This window comes from Rhyacophila brunnea, unplaced genomic scaffold, assembly GCF_057557595.1.
Source record: "Rhyacophila brunnea isolate RB1 unplaced genomic scaffold, BYU_Rbru_1.0 scaffold_1, whole genome shotgun sequence".
In the NCBI taxonomy this organism is placed as follows: Eukaryota; Metazoa; Arthropoda; class Insecta; order Trichoptera; family Rhyacophilidae; genus Rhyacophila; species Rhyacophila brunnea.
This window is the reverse complement of record NW_028232751.1, coordinates 7,772,802-7,790,741: the sequence shown is the minus strand read 5'-3', so window position 1 is coordinate 7,790,741 and position 17,940 is coordinate 7,772,802. Positions and strand designations below refer to the sequence as shown.

Sequence of the window (17,940 nt, the reverse complement as noted above, 5' to 3'; positions counted from 1 at the left end):
CTTGTTCTTATGTAAGCTCCTTCCTGACGCAACAATTGATTCTACAAGGTTCATATTGAACTTACGAAGTTCTTCTCGTATCTTTTTACGTAGAGTTTTGCACAGCGTGAAGTACTCGAGATCATTTGCAACTTGTTACTCGCTTTTCGTACTCCTACGCAGCTTCATAAGATCCAACGTTTCCTTTGAAAGTTTGCTTACTCGTTCAACCACAGCAGCAACTGTCTCTTCCGAAGATTCTATAATGATTTTTGTTATTGCCTCGGTGTTTTGTAGGGAGATAGGGTCATTTTCAGCCTGGAAAGCCGCTAGCCTGTTCTCCAGCTCTTGTTGGAATTCGACTCTGCTTCTCAAACCTCTGCGGATTCTGGGCTTCTGCATCAGTTTGGATCTCTCACGTTTGATGTTAAATGGTACTTTACACCTTACCATTCGGTGGTCGCTGCCAGTATTAAATCTGTTAATGACTGTGCAGTCTAGAAAAATATCCTTCTTGTCGGTGAGGATGTAGTCGATTTCGCTGGTTCGTTTTGCTGGGCTTCGCCATGTCCATTTTCGGGAAGGCTTCTTTTTGAAGAATGAGTTCATGATGTAGAGATTGTGGTTTTCCGCAAACTCCACTAACATGTCTCCTCGGCCATCCCTGGTGCCATGTCCGAAGTGCCCGACCGCTACATCATCCTGGTGTTGAGATCCGATTCGTGCATTAAAGTCCCCCATGATGATAGTGAAGTGACATTTCCATTTATTTTTCAACGTACTGATTTCTTCATATACCTCCTCCACTTCTTCATCAGGTGAGTTTTGAGTGGGCGCATAAACTTGCAAAAGCAGAATCTGGTATCTTTTGCTGAGCTGAAGTGTTAAACTTGCTACTCTATCTGAGGAGAAATCAAATTCAACTATGCGATCTTTCCAGAGTCTGTGCATTAAAAATCCGACACCGCTTGTGCGTCCGGTCTTAGTCCCATTATAACAGAGTACGTGTCCGCTGTGGAGATTGACGATATCGTCTCCTTGTCGTCTTACCTCGCTGAGCCCGACAACATCCCAATGGATTTTTTCGAGTTCTTCTTCGAGCTCTATAAGTTTGGCGTGGCTGGATAATGTTCTGGCGTTATAGGTGGCAATGGTCATCGGTAGGCAGCCGTTACCGTCTTTCCAGGGATTCTTAGCACCCTCTGCCTTCCCTTGCTGATTGCTGCCGTGATCAGTGTTAGGTTGGCCTCCGGAGAATAAGGGCCGAGATTTTTGTTCTTGTTCCATGGGGGTATTTGGACATAACACACCACGCTGTCCAAACGGGTTGGTGTAAACAAATAAGTGAGGTTAATGACGAAAGTATGTTCATATTGTTTAAAACTTATGATGCAAAAATTCCTGGAAAATTATACTTTGGTGGAACAAGAATTATTAACTGTCTAAAACACTGAATTATTATACTACAAGAATATAGTTTTAAATGTATATTTTCTCACAATTTTATTTCACATTCTAGATATTTTGTTTTATTTTATTATTTCTGCACTAATAACAAAAATAGTATTTTTTGTATTAAATTTATAATAAACGTGGGTTAAATGGTGTCACTCATTAAACATTATTAGGAAAACAAAGATGAAAGAGGGTGTAAATACTCTACTCACAATAAAACCTTTAAGGACACAAAGATGGAAGTCCCATACTATTTTTTCTTTTTTTAGTATTAAATTTTCGTACTATATTTTCCAAAATAACATTATTATAAAGGCAAACTTACTCTCTCAACTGTGTTTTTTACTGTCAAATAGAATATGTCTTAAGGAAGGAGATAATTATTTAAATGAAAACTGTTTTAGCGTTTATCTCAAAACCATTGTTTTGTAGTTTCGCCCGTGTCACCCTAAGCCCCCGAATTATGGATTCGCTAAGAAAGTCGTCAAGTGATTTAAAAATAATGTTCAATTATTAAGTATCCCAATAATAATATTTTTTGACACAAACTAAATTATGTTAAAAACTTGTAGGTAATTAAAAATCTTAATTACATCACGCTAAATATTCAATATTTACGGCATACCTAAAAAAACAACTAGACTGCGGAAAGTTTAACGTGAAGCGTGGCCGTTTCGAGAACTAAAATACTGACAATCCTTTCATATTATATCACAGCGCCACGACGGCGGCCATGACACGTCAACTAACTAATTTTCGCACTCTATAGCAAAAGTTAATGTTTGGAATCCCCATTTTCAAATACTTTTCTTGGCGTAACGTATTACATTTCCAGTCAGCTGGATTTCTCAAACGCTTCCTTGGTTTTCCTGGTTGAGATTCCTTTACCTTACACTAACTAATGAAACATCCATTATTAATTAATAAAAACAATCAAATAGACGAAGCAAAATCACGACTTTCTCACTGCACACACGTGACCGGCTTGACACAATTGTATAAAGAATTTAAAGTACGTTTAAAATCAGTATTTGAATGGCGGCGTCTGATTGGTCGGTTATGAAGAGACAATTTAGCTACTCGTTATTTTTTCTAAGAGCGCGCTTGGCGACTCATTTCAATATTCATTTTGATTTTTTGACGAAATTGGAAGGAATTTAAAACTCTCAACTGAAAGAGTTGGTAGATCTATCAATAGAGCACTTATGTACATTCAAAACTAATTTTATTAAAAAATCGTCAGGAGCTAGTTTAGTGATTCAGCGCCTCAATTTTTGAAATGAGGAATCATCAATATGGGAAACTTATTCTTATATATGATGCGAAGACAGCAAACCGTGCTAAACAATAATTCAATTAAGATAAACCGAAAACTACAATTCTTCATTTCAGTGAATTTTCATTTATCTTGAATAAACTTGAATTCGCTACCTCCAAATGTAATATTATTTCATTCAGTCGTTCAAGGCACACCTTATTGTTCCCATGCACATTGTCTGGTATAATATTGAGTAGGGTAACGGAGATAAAAGATTTGGGTGTATTGTATGGTGCAAAGTTCACTTTCAATCAGCATATTCTTAGCATCAGTAATAGATCTAGCAAAATGCTTGGTTTTGTTATGAGGGTTTCAAAATCATTCGAAAACGTCGTGAGTGCTATGTACATTATACGTATCATTTGTGTTGAGTATTCTTGAATATGCCAGCATTATTTGGAGTCCTAATAGGTCCATCCACACAATTAAGTTGGATTGAGTCCACAATAGATTTCTTATATTTCTCTACTTAAGAACATACGGGTTCTTTCTTTATGATAATGATAATAAAATGAATTTTCCGACTAGTGTACTTCTGGGTATGCTATCAATGCAATCCCTGTCCACACGAAGAGTGATTGCTCTTTTAAAGCATTTCTTTTTACTTCTTCGTGGGTTCATTTACAATCCGTATATACTGGCAAATATTAATTTTCATGTTCCCACCAATAAATACCACTCGTAACTACGGTCTTCATGATACCTCGTCGCAAGACAGATGTTATGTTTCATGATGCTGTGTATCGTGCGATTAACTTATTTGATGGGACCGTAAAGGTTGATTTATTTTTTATTAACTATATAATGTTTGTGGACGTGTTAAATAGGTTAAATTTATAATTGTATTTATCATGTTTCTTTAATAATTACATAAACACATGCTATCTTTTCTATTTTCTTGTTATATTAGTTGTTATTTGTAATTAAAACATTTTTATATTTTTGTATTTATTATGGCGCATTGGCCAATCGCTGTAATGATGCGATGATACCAATTGATGCGCAAATGGAAACGATGAAATTCATGCATAAATAATGACAAATCGCATTGTATAAAAAATGACAGGCAAATCATTACGTTTAATGTAATCATACGATTGCTTAGGAAGGTCCTTAGGATTGGGGAATTAAACATAAAAGTATACATTCAACAAACCTTATGAAATTAATTATCGGAAGTCATTGAAATATAATAACTGCTTGTTATTTTAACTCGAACATAATCTCTAAAAATGGAAAACCGCTCAGTGATGGAGAATATAATATAATTTTAAAAAAAGTGGTTTTAATGCTTCCACGATCACTTTGAGTAATTTGACAAGGAAAAAAATATTCAATGAATAAAAGCCTTTGGCTAGAAACATGGTGAAAGATAGAATAGCAATAACTCAATTATAAATATTAACTATTTATTTTATAAAACTTAAAAAAAAAATTTTCTCCATAAAAAAACTGCTTGGCACGTCGGACAGTTGAAAAATATTAGGTATTTGCGAAATTTTGGCACGTGTATCTAAAAAGGTTCGCCATCCCTGACCTAGGACCTAGTAAAGCTATGAAATAGTCTTAACATTGAAAATCTTAAAAATAATGCTAACATATTCCATTTTCACACTTTCTCCTTTAAATATTCTTTATCCTTATAAACATTTGAGTTACTCTACTTCAGCACTGTCAGTTTCTTGAGTTTCGTCTAAGGGCCAATAATTGTCATTGTCAAGGGTCATACAACTGCTGTATAAATTACGCAGCCGAAACCAGCCATTTAATGAAGAATGGCAAGACACTACATAGTGCTGGAATTGACAAACACAAGTGATAATGAATCAGAATATTCAGGTGGATAATTGTGCACATATGTTGGAAAAGATAGTGTTGTATTTCAGTTGAAATGCCACACACCTCGCGAGCCTAATACTATAAGGTTCTAAGTGTTCGTCCTTGAGAAAACAAACACAACAATGAAGTACTATTCTTAGCTGCCTCATTATACTTTTGTTTCGCCAAGGACAAACATTTAGAACCTTGTAGTTCTCCACTCGCGACCTGCCACTATGAATCTGGCCATAATAATTATTGTGTCTGTTTGATTATATTGCAGTGGCAGAGTGTGTCCAGACGGAGGGGTGCACTGGTGCCGCAGAGAGGTTGAGACAGCTATGCTCGGTGAGTGGTGGGGCTGAAGAGGCCGTGTGCCTTGCTCGCGCCTTACTCCTCCCCTCCATTCCCGTGGACACTCGCCACATCGCCCTTGACTCCCTGCTCGTCCTGCTAGGCAAAAAGGGAAAGAAAACTGAGTTGTTTAAAGAGGTGCGTCTCTCCACTAAGATATTTCATAAGGCGTCTAATTAAAAAAAGCGACAGGTCCACAATTTGATATTTGGTAAACAATGTTTTTATTTTTCAAGCTTCAATTATTTATTTTAAGGTGAGATTATTTTTCCGTTGTATTCTATGTCGAAATTAGAACCGAATGGCAATTTGTTTCAGCCGATAAACTCTTAAATGTATTAAATATAGGCAAAATAAAATTGGACGTAGCGCTATTTGAAACTCACTTTTAAATTTTTTCCGTATAACGCACATATTTCCGTGGTACTGTCACGAGTTTACCGGATGCTACAGCATGGGAGACACCATTTGCAATATTGAACGTTCCCTTATTGGTTGACTTTAACACGCGCTAAATCAACCAAGCTTTAAATAATATGAAACTTGGACGTTTGTAATAAATCGAGACTTAAATATTTTTTTTCGTAGGGTTTTGTCGCGTTTGAAATTTATATATCAATACATGTTGTGTGAAATTATACAAAAAATGCTTGGTTATTTTTTTCTCGATTTTGACCAAATGTGGATTAATCGCTTTTTGGAATTAGACGCCTATATTATGAATTGGATATTAATTAATTAATATTTCTATTGTGTCTACAGATTATCAACCCATCTGAGCAGTGGCGTAACTAGGTTGGTGTCATCCGGTGCGGTCAATTTACAACCCCCCCACAAACATATATAGTAATATATATGTTTGTAGGGGGTATAATTTTTCATTAATACTTATATTTATTATATTAATATATTAATAAGTATAATTATTGTATTATATATTATGTAACTGTGCAAGCCATCGTATTGTTCACTTGAATTGTTTGTTACGTACACTGAACGCTCATGTAGTTATTTATTATAAAAGTTGATTATTAGTTTTGTATTACAAATATCATTAGTTTTATATTATAATTTTGTATTATATATAATATATATATAAATTGTTTTTTGGCACAAACACTTTTACCGTTTAAAAAATATTGTAAGAACTGTGATATTTTCACAATAAGGACTACTATGAGACTGTACTGACAATGTTTCTTGCAAGTTGAAACATATCAAAGACTAAGAAATGTAGAGGACGCGGTACATAGGTGGTCATTGATAAACACTAAAATACGTACCTTCTTTTCGTATACTTTGGCACGCGATAGAACGGGACGGATATAGTATATCCATCTATTCATTTGTTTTTCCCTAATTTGGAGATGACGAGACTGACTCCAGACCATTGGACTTGGAATTGGACTGGCCGTTGCCCAAACATGATTACGTGGCGAATTGAATAGTGCTAATCATATCCTGTGATAGTGTCCCCATATATTGATTTAAAGGGAAGAGTTGCCCAAGTCAGTCCTCGGGTTAGCTGGTCGGTTATTGCGAACCTGATTTTTATAATGAGAAATTCAGTTTGTGGTAAATTTGCAATGTCATACGGCGAGATAGAAGGTCTCTTGTTATCTAGGCTCGACCGCAGTAGTACGAGGGGAGTTCCATAAGTTCGCGAAATGGTGATGAAAGTAGCAAGTATTGAGGTTAAAATATTATTGTTAGGTAATCCTTTTTAGGTATACTTGTGCAATTTCAAGTTGATTGTTTTATTAAATCGCATCCAATATTATAGAAAGTCGATGATAATTTAAAAAAATGTCAAATATTGAGCTATACGTGCAGTAATTAAATTCCCCACAAAACAGTAAAAAAGTGTAGAAACCATCCAAAATGATAAGAAATTGGTTAATGGCACTCTTTTTTGTGATAAAACCATGATTTACAAATAGTGACATTTATTTAAACAAGGTGGAGAGTCATTAGAAGATGATGACCGTTGTGAAAGGCCAAATGACGTCACTACACACGAAATGTATTAAAATCGAAGATGCCCTTTTGGATTTGGAAAATGGTCAGTTAAACCTAATCAAAGTCGCAGAAAGATTCAATCTATCCAAAACGATAATTTCCAGAATTATACACGAAAATCTTGAGATGTCAATGGTAAGCGCAAGATGGGTGCCGCGAATGCTTTTGCCACATCAAAAAAGTTACCGTGTGGAATGTTCTAAGCAGTTTTTAAAGCTGTTTGGCGTCAATCAAGAAGAACTAATCAACAAAATTGTTACAGGAGATAAAACATGGGTTCATCATTATGACCCTGAGTTAAAAAAGTGGCATAAAAAGGGTAGTTCAGCCCCCTAGAAGTTTAAGGTCGTACCATCGGCTGGAAAGGTGATGTCAACAGTGTTTTGGGATTCACAAGGAATCCTTATAATAGATTATAAATAAAAAGGCACCAAGATCACGGGACAGTACCACACTATTATTCTAAGTCGCTTAAAAGAATCTATTAAAGTAAAAAGGAGGGGTAAAAAAACAAAAGGCGTGTTCTTACTTCATTACAACGCACCTGTTCATAAGGCTCAATTTGCAATGGCTGCTATGAAAAAATGCGGCTTCCAGGAATTGCGTCATTCACCTTACAGTCCTGATCTGGAACATAGTGATTATTACCTGTTTTCAAATTTGAAGAAAGATTTGCGTGGAAAACATTTTCATGTAGTTGAGTTCAAGTCAAATCGGAAAACTATTTTTATAAAGGCTTAGAAAAATTGATTGATAGATCTTAGAAGTCGATTCATGTCCGAGGAGATTATATTGAAAAATAAAAATATAAAACATATATATATTCTTTTTTTTCTATCCCATTTCGCGAACTTATGGAACTCCCCTCGTAAGTTGTGTCTAACTAGGAATCCTGCACATTTCAATCCATACCATTCACAGCTATGATCTTGGGAAATTTTTCTTGAGACGATTCCAGCACAATTTTGAAAGGTGCCTCGTTCGTTACGCCACAGGATGTTATAAATAAAAAAAATCTGTAGTTACAGAAAAATATCAGAACAGCCAGACAGACAGCGGCTCTCGTGGTGCAGTGCGTATGGCTCTGGCCTTTCATCCGGGAGCTCCGAGCTCGATTCCCAGTGAGGACGCTATATTTTATGTGATTTTCTCAAAGTCTGGGTGTTTGTGATTGTTTCACTTCTATTACTAAATACACTATTGTCATTGGGCTTGGCATCCGTGCTTGTTGTAGCGTTAATAAAAGAATGTAAGTAAGTATCAGTGGCTCTTGGAGAAGATATCTGGGGGTGCTGCGGTTGATTAAAAATAAAAAAAATGTTTATTTGGATTATATTTTACTATTAACATCAAAATAAAATATAAATAATTAATTAAAAGTAATCAAAATAAAGAACTTTGCATAAATTGCTTGCAGAAATAAATTTTAACAATGTCAATTAATCATTAAAGCTTTATTTCTTTCCTCCGCACGCGCGCGGGCTCACGTACAAACACAGATAGGCAATACACTGTTGGGCCTGCAGTACCGATCAATTTCCCAGCTGCGTGCCCCGCTCCCCGCACCCCTCCTGCGCCCATTCGAGCATATTCATTTGAACAGTTTTGCAGTACTGTGGTGTATGATAATTATTGGATATATCGGTGCGCGGGTGAGCTTAATTCACGCTTAAATAATATTGATATTTTCATATAATATACATAAATTTATGTATATTATAATATTACATTTTTCTCAATTTGCTTGGGGGTGCTGCAGTTCCGCAGTGCATATCGACGAGCCGCCACTGGTAATTATATGTATAATATTGTATATTTTATCAAATATTAGAAATATTAGTACAGTACTCTCTTAGTAATCCGCCGCTCGATTATCTGACAACTACTATAATCTGCCGTTATTTTTACTAGTTGAAAGCATTAATTAGCGTTAACCATTCAATAAATGATGAAATATCTTGTTAATTATAAATTTATAATACTAAATAGTGACAAGAAATGAAAATATAATTAATATTAAATTCTACAGGTTTTAATATTAATTATATTTTCATTTCTTGTAAAATGGAATTCTACCAAGTAAATGCTAACTCAATTACTAAATAGTGACTTTGAAACCACCATTATCCATGAAATATTCGGCCAGCTAATTTTTGCCAAGATGTATTAAATCTTTAGCTGGTATTGTTTTCACTTTTATTATCAAAAAAAATACGAGTATTGTATAAAAGTATGTTTAAATAAAAGTGATTGCTACAAATTGAACACAAAAATTTAAATAAACACAAATTCGAACATATTATTCAAAAGGAATCGGAAGGAAGGAAACATCTGAAGAAATTTGCATTTGCATAAAATCTACGTCATGTCATACCGTCATCCACCTAGATTTTTACACTGTTGCAATCTATTTGTCCCTAATATTATTGCAACATAGCAATCAGTTTTCTGTCCTTTTCTATCACTATCACCCTCTATATTCAATATTATGATCAGTATTAGGTATTTAGTTTAAGTCCCGTTTACATGATTCAGTTTTGACGAGCATCGTGGAGGATTCATACCCAGTGACCCGTGTAAACTCACATTCATCAGCGAATCATCGAAAGAGATCATCCTGAATCAAAAGTGAATTAAGTTCAACTGGTTCTACTTTTTGATCAGTTTGTGTCAATGACATTAATATGGATGAAGTATCTGGAAAAAAAAAATGACACTCCCTTTTTTGTAGGGTCTGCCGAATGGCATAATTCATATTTTAATATCAATCTCGTTCGCTCAAAGGAACATTGACACTAGAAACACTGTTCTAACGCCATAACAATAAATGTGATATTGCTATAAATTCCCGATGCGTGATATCGCATAATGGAAATTGCGAATTTTGTCACGTGACGTCTACTTATACATGTGCGAATGTCGCTATGCACGAATTTACTTGCTAGCTACTGTACTGATTGCGTTGTCCATTAATAATGCCATGGCTTGTGTTCACTGCGGATGGTTCCAAAAGTATTGCGCATACGCACTGCGTCCCTGAGTACTGTCATCATATTCCCCATAATATATATATATTTTTTTTTCGAGCATGTCTGATCCTAAAAGGATCATGTGGGCTTCCACAGGGTTGAGGTTTGTATTGACAGATTTTGTTTTTTACGAGAAATGGATGTCAGCCACTTGCTCAACCTATTAGGTCGATACCCTGACTCACACGCAAATTGAGAAACAATATGTGTACTTGCCAGACCCAGGATTCGAACCTGAGACTCACGGCGTGATAATCCAACGCTTAAGCCGCGCGGCCACCGTGGGTGTCCAACAAACTTATATAAAGAACGGTCAAAAATGGAACTATGAACTACCATGTGGACGCCATTCGAATGTCAGATTCTGTCCAGTTGCGAGTCTTGATTGGGTAGTTTTTGACAGTGTCTCCCCCATCAATTCGTTAGATAAGTTTGTAGGTCTGTATGTCATATTACCCATGTATATTACGACTCATCTTAGGTAATAGAGTTCGGCGGCGCGTTGAGCGGCGCCCGCAACTCAAACATATAACCAAAAAAAGACTTTGTCAACGAACATTTTCACACATGTTATACGTTTGAGTTGCGCGCGCCGCTCAACGCTTCGCCGACTTCACCCACGTAAGATGCCAGTTAGTCTATGGTTTTACCCACCACCGACTCTTTTTCCTATTCCTCTTACGCTCGATGAAATTTCTGCATTCATATAACAAACAATCACAAATTGTTTTAATTCCAACCTGCAGCGTAATTTCACTTGTCGCCATTTTGGATGAATTGTGTATTTCACTTTCAGTGACACGTGTAAACAAAAAATGAACGTCTGCATTCAATTCACTGCAGGTGATCATCCGCAGTGACTCGTCTAAATGAGCCCTTTAGATAAATTTTATTTCAGTGAAATTTAGCAGGTCGTCCAGTGTTGCCATATCTACTAAAATATTATTCTATTGATATTTTAGTAAGTAGGTGAAAAAATGAGATTTTTCACCAATTGTACTACTAGTTTAACTATTTTTTATTCAATAAATAATACACATTGGGTTTTAGGAATTTCACATTTGTTATTGAACATACACTTACATAATTTAAAAACATTAGAAAAAAATGATATAAATGGGGTAATACCATGAATTACTGCACCAGGTGACACCATGCCCAGCGGCAGTCGCCCCTGCACTGAGTATTTGAATGAACAAGGAATAAAGAAAATTACATATATATTATGAAATATTAAGTATTTATTAATAGATATAGTTAACGGTGTATGTATAATAAAGTTTATGTATATTTAATGAGACATCTGTTGTTTATTTTCAGATAGTTTCTTAATATTAGGTTCATATTCCGTATTCATTAGTTTAACGCGTTTCGCAGTCAATTCAAGTTTATTTCTATTGGTAGATTTTATAAAATTCATCGAAGAAAACAATTTTTCACACGATTATGTGGACCCATATGTGTGATAAAAATATAAACAATCGCTAAAAATACACCCATTTGGAAACGCTACTGCAGCGCGTCACACTGACTTTACCCTTAGCGATAGGTAGGGGGGCCCGCCAAACATCTCAGCCTGGGGGCCCGCTTCAGGATGTGGGGGCCATGATCTAGACCATGGGCGGCCCGTGGAGCAGTGAGAAAATAAAAATAATATCAAATGTTGCCGCTAGATCTGCTAATTTTGCAAATTGGGATTCGATATTGGCTCGCTCGAATTTGAATTCGCATGCGAACACGCACATACTCCCCCTACCCCGCCTCTCCCCTCGCCGCGTCGCAGAGCATCATCCAATCTGTGGCGAGTTGGTTTGGAAGAGTTTTACAAAACATATTTGAACAAGGAGAAATATGCTGCATTTTACAAACATGCTCTAATGATGACTTTGTTATTTGGAAACACTTACACGTGTGAACAGCTTTTTAGTCGGATGAAGCATATCAAATCCCGAGTGAGAACACGAATCACTGATGTGCATTTGGAAAACTGCGTGTAGGAACAACCTCACTCGATATCGATTTACACTTAGTTTTGCCACACTAAATCAAACTTCTCACTAAAATTTATAATTTTTATTTTTTATTATTTAAAAAAGTATAATCTAATAAATATGTTTGATTCTCATTTTAGTTTTATTATAATATATATTTCTTTTTTGTTTTGTATAATAAAAAAAAACATTTGTGCGGCCCAGTAGGAAATCTCATTTTTTAAATCTGGTGCGGCTGCTGAAAAGGTTGGCCACCCATGATCTACACCAGTGTTCCGCCGAACCTGAATAGGTTTTCCGCGACAATTTGGAAAGGTTTTATACACTGCAATACATTTAAAGATCTACTAAGTAGAAGTAAAATAAGTAAAACTAAAATATTATAACTATTAGGTACATTACAAAATAAAAAAATAGGTTGGGGGAAGTGTATTGATATTTGTACAGATGGTGCTCGAGCAATGGTGTTGATTCAAGAAAGGTGTTGTATCACATATCCAGAAAGTAGCTACAAGAGCCACCAGCAGTCATTGTATTTTGCATAGGCAAGCACTGGTGACTTAAAATATTCCGCAAATTTAAAAAATGTTATGGATGAAGCCGTGAAAGTGATAAACTATTTAAAATCAAGACCACTTCAATCCAAGTTATTTAAAAGTTTGTGGGATGAAATGGGTAGTGGACACAAAGCACTTTGACCGTTCCGGCAGGAGGACGACAGTGGAGGAGGCCAGGGCTCGACTTGAGCTGTACCATTTTTCGTGACAGCTAAACCAGTAGACTTAAGCACAAGTGACTATGAAAATCTAATTGATTTAATTAGTGACTCTGATTTGAAAAAAATACAAAGATCAGCCTTTAACTCACTTAGGGCTAACACCGCGACTGGCGCGTTTGGAGCAGTTGGCCATTAGATATAATTAACGTGCTATTTAAATGTGGTAATTAAAAGGTCATCAATGATTGTGTTAAATGATTAGTGAGTGAGTTTGTCAGAAGAATACCCCATTTTTTCAAAACAAGCTATTAATGTTTCACTTCCGTTTTCTACAACATATTTATGCGAAGCGGGATTTTCTTTTTATGCTGCAACGAAGTCAAAGTGCAGGAACAGGCTCGACGCCACACCAGATATTAGAATTCGACTTACCAATATTGTGCCTAGATATCGACCCTTAATCGGCAGAACAACGTAAGCGACACCTTTTGGTAAATTGTGTTTTAAACTGAGAACTGTTCAATATCACCTAGCGCGTAAGTGACAAAAATATTACAGCCCAATCTCATTCGCGTGACATTTTTTTGGGGTCTGTGCCTTTTAGCGTTTTAACTTGTATCGCATTATAAAGTAGAGCAAAACAACGTAACCGACGTTATTTGATAGTGTAAGCTACGGTACGGTTTATTCGGTGGTCCGTCTGGTAGTGAGTTGTGCGAAAACCGATTTGGGAGGAAAGCTCGCGCCGTCCAGTAAAACTGGCTGAGATAGCATAAATCTGGTAATAGAGTTTATTAAACAATAATACCCGCCGTTCCATCTCACTACTGTCGGAATAATCTACGAAGAATAGTATCTTCCTGTAGATTTTTGAAATGTTAAAAATGTATATAAAATTTATACTGAAAATTTGGATTCTTTGAATGAATCCACTAATGTCGTGATTCGTTAATAGGCAGTAAGTTCAACTTGGGTTTTCATCTACCAAAAAAGATAATAGTGTTCTTTTTGCGAGAAAGTAACAAATATGTCTGGTGACGAGAGACTTCGGCTAATTGAAATGGATACTTAGAAATGTCCCCTTACCGTAAAGGATAAATGCAAGGAGATGTTCTTTAATGATCTGGCCAAAAGTAAAAATCACAATGACGTTTTGTGCGCAAGTTTTGACCTCGAGAAGGTGCTAAACACTCATTCACCCACAATGAAACCGTAAATTTATATTATAGTCGAAAATACGCATACTATAATGAAAGTATCTACGAAAGTGGAACAAATAATGGATACTGCTTTTTATGGGGTGAAACTGATGGTAAGCGTGGCAGTAATGAGATCTCCACAATCATGCAGAAATCTTTGGATAGGACTGACAAAGCGGGAAAAAATCAAGTATTTATTATACTGTGATTGGTCAGAATAAGAACCGGGCAACACTGGCTATGCTATCTTATTTTATAAAAAAATCAACTTTCATTGAATTGATAAAAATACATTTTCTATTACCAGTGGGTTTATTCTGTATTTATCGACCGCTAAAGTGATAAAATGAAAAATATTATCAAACTTAGGTAGGTTTTTATCATATAATTAGCACTTATTGTAACAATTACAATAGGTTGATTGTAATTGTTGCAATAAGCGCTACATTTTAACAGCACCTCTCTTGCTGCTGTTAAAATACAGCACTTATTGCAACAATTACAATACGTTGGTTGTAATTTGTTGCAATAAGTACTAATACTTTTATACAAACCTACCCTAAGTTTGATAATATCTATCACTTTAGCGGTCGATAAGTATAGAATAGACCCACTGGTCGTACTACGATGCCGGTCGAATAGTATTTAGCAATAGATATGTGTGTCGGTTTTATTTGTTAAAGTTGTGTTTAGTATACATTGCATTTCTTATTCAATTATTTGTACTTAACTTTATATTGATTATTAGTGTTTTTTGTTATTGTATTATATTGATTACGATTATTAATTTGTTATTTAAATTTTATCATATGCATATAAATCCTCTCCCTAGTAATGAGATGCTACTCGCTCAATGCTTTGAATATGGTTAAACACACTCTGTTTTTGTGCATCTGGTATACATGTCTTTTGATGTCTACCCTGATTCAGTAATGTAGGTGTTCCTGTATAATGATTTTGCTTTTTGTCGTAAAAATAATTTACTCTTCTCTGACTTATATCCAGCGTGGACAAGGGAAAAGCCTAAGAAGTATTTAAAAGGTTCAATAAAATTGTTACAAATCAATTATTCTACTTACATTTCTCTCATATTATCCATATTGAATGTGTAACTCAACAACTAAGGTTTCTTATAATGTTTTTTTGACAATCAAAGAAGTAAACGTCACTTGAGAATTGTCACATTGATCTATGCTTGAATGTTCTAACAGAAACTATGACGAGCTATGATTGGCTTTCACTTTGTAATGCGCACTATTTTTCCAGATCAATGCTTTGGAGACCGAAGAAGTAGTAGCCGCGATCAAGCGACTTGCGACACGTGATCAGAGCCATGGACGTTTGTGGAAACATGCTCATGTCACATCGCTGCACTGCGCTGAGGTAAGCATCGTTAGAAAGCATTGCACTCAATACATACAACACAACGTAAATTGGGGCATTCTATAGGGAAGGATAGATTTGGTGTTAATAGATACTTGTATTATACTCTCATTGTAGGTTATCGTAGATTGCACTTTTAGCCTAAGCCTAGGCATATTAATACGATTGATGCTCAAAGTGTGTTTAAAAATGTTCGGTTTAGCTGATAGCTAACATTGCTCAGAGTAATAAGTGATGATAGTTTACTGCAGTAACCTGTACCTAAGTTGACGGTACACCTTATTTACTATATTATTATCTCTAATGAATGGTATCTGCAGTGAGTCTAAAATGTTATGGAAAGATAGAAGAAGAACATAGATATTATACTTATGGAGATGGAGTCTTTATATATAAAAGTGAAGCTTATAATAAGGTTACTGACAAGTGACTAAGTTAGTTATTTGCAGTTTCATTTGTAACAAGATCAGTCTATTGTGCTGTGACATTTATTCACCTGCGCCTTTATTCCAATATACCCACCACAAGTGGAATATATCACGCCCAGATTGTCGAATTGTTATTACCTGAGTTATTCTAGTCAATTGCCTACATTCCACTTGCGGTGGGTACATTAGATAAAGGCGCTGGACTGCACTGAAATAAAAAAACACATTAAGGTAGTCGTTTAAACTTGGCGACCTTGACTGGAGACAACGGCATTCGACAATAACTATATTATTACTCCGAGAGAAGTAGTGTTGATCGACAGATGCACAGACCTACTGTATCACTCGTCGCGAACCGAGTCATAATCAATTACATTTAATCAGTACTTGTAGTGCTGTCGCATGCCGTTGCAAAGCTTGAACGGATAGAAAAGGGTAATAATAATAATCATAAATAATATATTTTTAATTTAACTCAATAAGTTGATTGTGTCACGAGATCCAGATCAAAATCATCTAATTCATGCCAGAAAAAATCCTAAATCACGTTTCTGTAGCGTTCTCCATTGACATTAACAGCATTGCCCATTACGTTTTCAAAAAAATACAGTCCAATTACACCATCAGACCATAAACCACACCTGACGAAACTCTTAATTTTTGATCTTATAAAACATTTTTTTGACTTGTATAATTCCAATTTATTCACACAATAGGTTAATACCTCAACAGATGTGTAATCGCAAATAGTAGTACGAAAGTAAGTACTTAACTAAAGCAAAAGCATTAACAGTAGATCACCATTTTGTCATTTGTATGCATGCATTTTATTCAGTTTACCAACAGAATCAGCGGTCGAAATGGAAAAGTTTACGAACCGGAGCGCTCGAAAAGTTTGTGAAGATATTTACATAATATGTTATCAAATGTGTATTTTATAAAAATAAGTGTGTTAGATATTCTATTACATTGTCATCTAGCTCAGACGGTCAACATATGTTTTCCACGAGACAGAGCGATAATTTTACCGATGTCACGAACCGGAACGGCGCTCTGGTGCGCTCCAGTCTATTTCGAGCCCTGAACAGAATGTTATGTTTTCAATAGTTACGAATACAACCATATTTAGAAATTGATTTACTCCGTATTTATTGGTAATTATATTTATACCAGGTACTTTTTGGGAAATGTTTGGTGCGCCCAGTGGAAGGAACTGGCGCAAATCTGGCAGCCTCCTCAGCTCTGCTTCTGAGTTTAATGTACGCATCTCGCCCAGATGACCTCCGTCCCCGATTGATGGATTTACTACAATTAGCGGAGACTGCTACGCATATCTTCATTGTCTGCCAAGCGGTCCAGCATCAGGTAATCAAAACATGTATATGTCTGAGAGCAATTGCTTGAGCGGTTCTCGAAAAAATTCAAACATTTGCAGTTAATATTTATACCGTAAAATTGACGCTATTGGCGCGGCGACTGTTGGTGCAAAGGTAGAGGGCGTTCAGCTGCTAACCGAAAGGTCGGTAGTTCGAACCCACTCAAGTGTGTTATTTTTTCATGTGAAAAACATATTATCTAATAAAATGCCACAAATAAACCATACACAATTTTAGATAATTTAAAAATAGAAGAATAATTCTTAAGGCGAAGTCTTCACTGAGCCTTTTTTAAAGAGGCACCTAGCGGAAAAATACGAAGCTTGCAATTTGAGACATTTTTTTGATAATTTACAATTTCAACTGTACTAATGAATAAATATGTATCTGAAAACATTAAAAATAAAAATATTTTTTATTTTAAGTCAAAGACAAACTTACAATTGTAAAAAATGTAATAAAATGTGAATTTGTTCTATCGGTCGCACCCTATTATTACATATATTTTATGGTCATACTTATTATTAAAATTTAGTTTATTAAGTTTTCTAAGCATCACTTAAGCGATTTTTGACTAATTCATAGTTTTAATATTTTTTATATCTATTTTAAAAAACATCGATTTTTATAAAAAATATAAATGTGTATAACTTGAAATCCTTTTTATTTATATTGATATAAATATTTTATTTATATTTATAAAAATAATTGATTTGATATAAATAAAAAGGATTTCAAGTTATACACATTTATATTTTTTATAAAAATCGATGTTTTTTAAAATAGATATAAAAAATATTAAAACTATGAATTAGTCAAAAATCGCTTAGGTGATGCTTAGAAAACTTAATAAACTAAATTTTCATAATAAAT

The 17,940-nt window shown here is 35.1% G+C and overlaps 1 protein-coding gene across 1 annotated transcript in view; it reads left to right on the top strand.

Annotated features, from left to right (window-relative positions):
• The window catches only part of LOC147079444 (uncharacterized), a 42,073-nt gene that overhangs the window by 11,076 nt on the left and 13,057 nt on the right, over positions 1-17,940 (top strand). Inside the window, exons 3-5 of the mRNA XM_085960553.1 lie at positions 4,854-5,062; positions 15,147-15,263; positions 16,865-17,056. Coding sequence (XP_085816679.1) covers positions 4,854-5,062; positions 15,147-15,263; positions 16,865-17,056 — 518 coding nt within the window. The remainder of the gene's footprint in view (positions 1-4,853; positions 5,063-15,146; positions 15,264-16,864; positions 17,057-17,940) is intronic.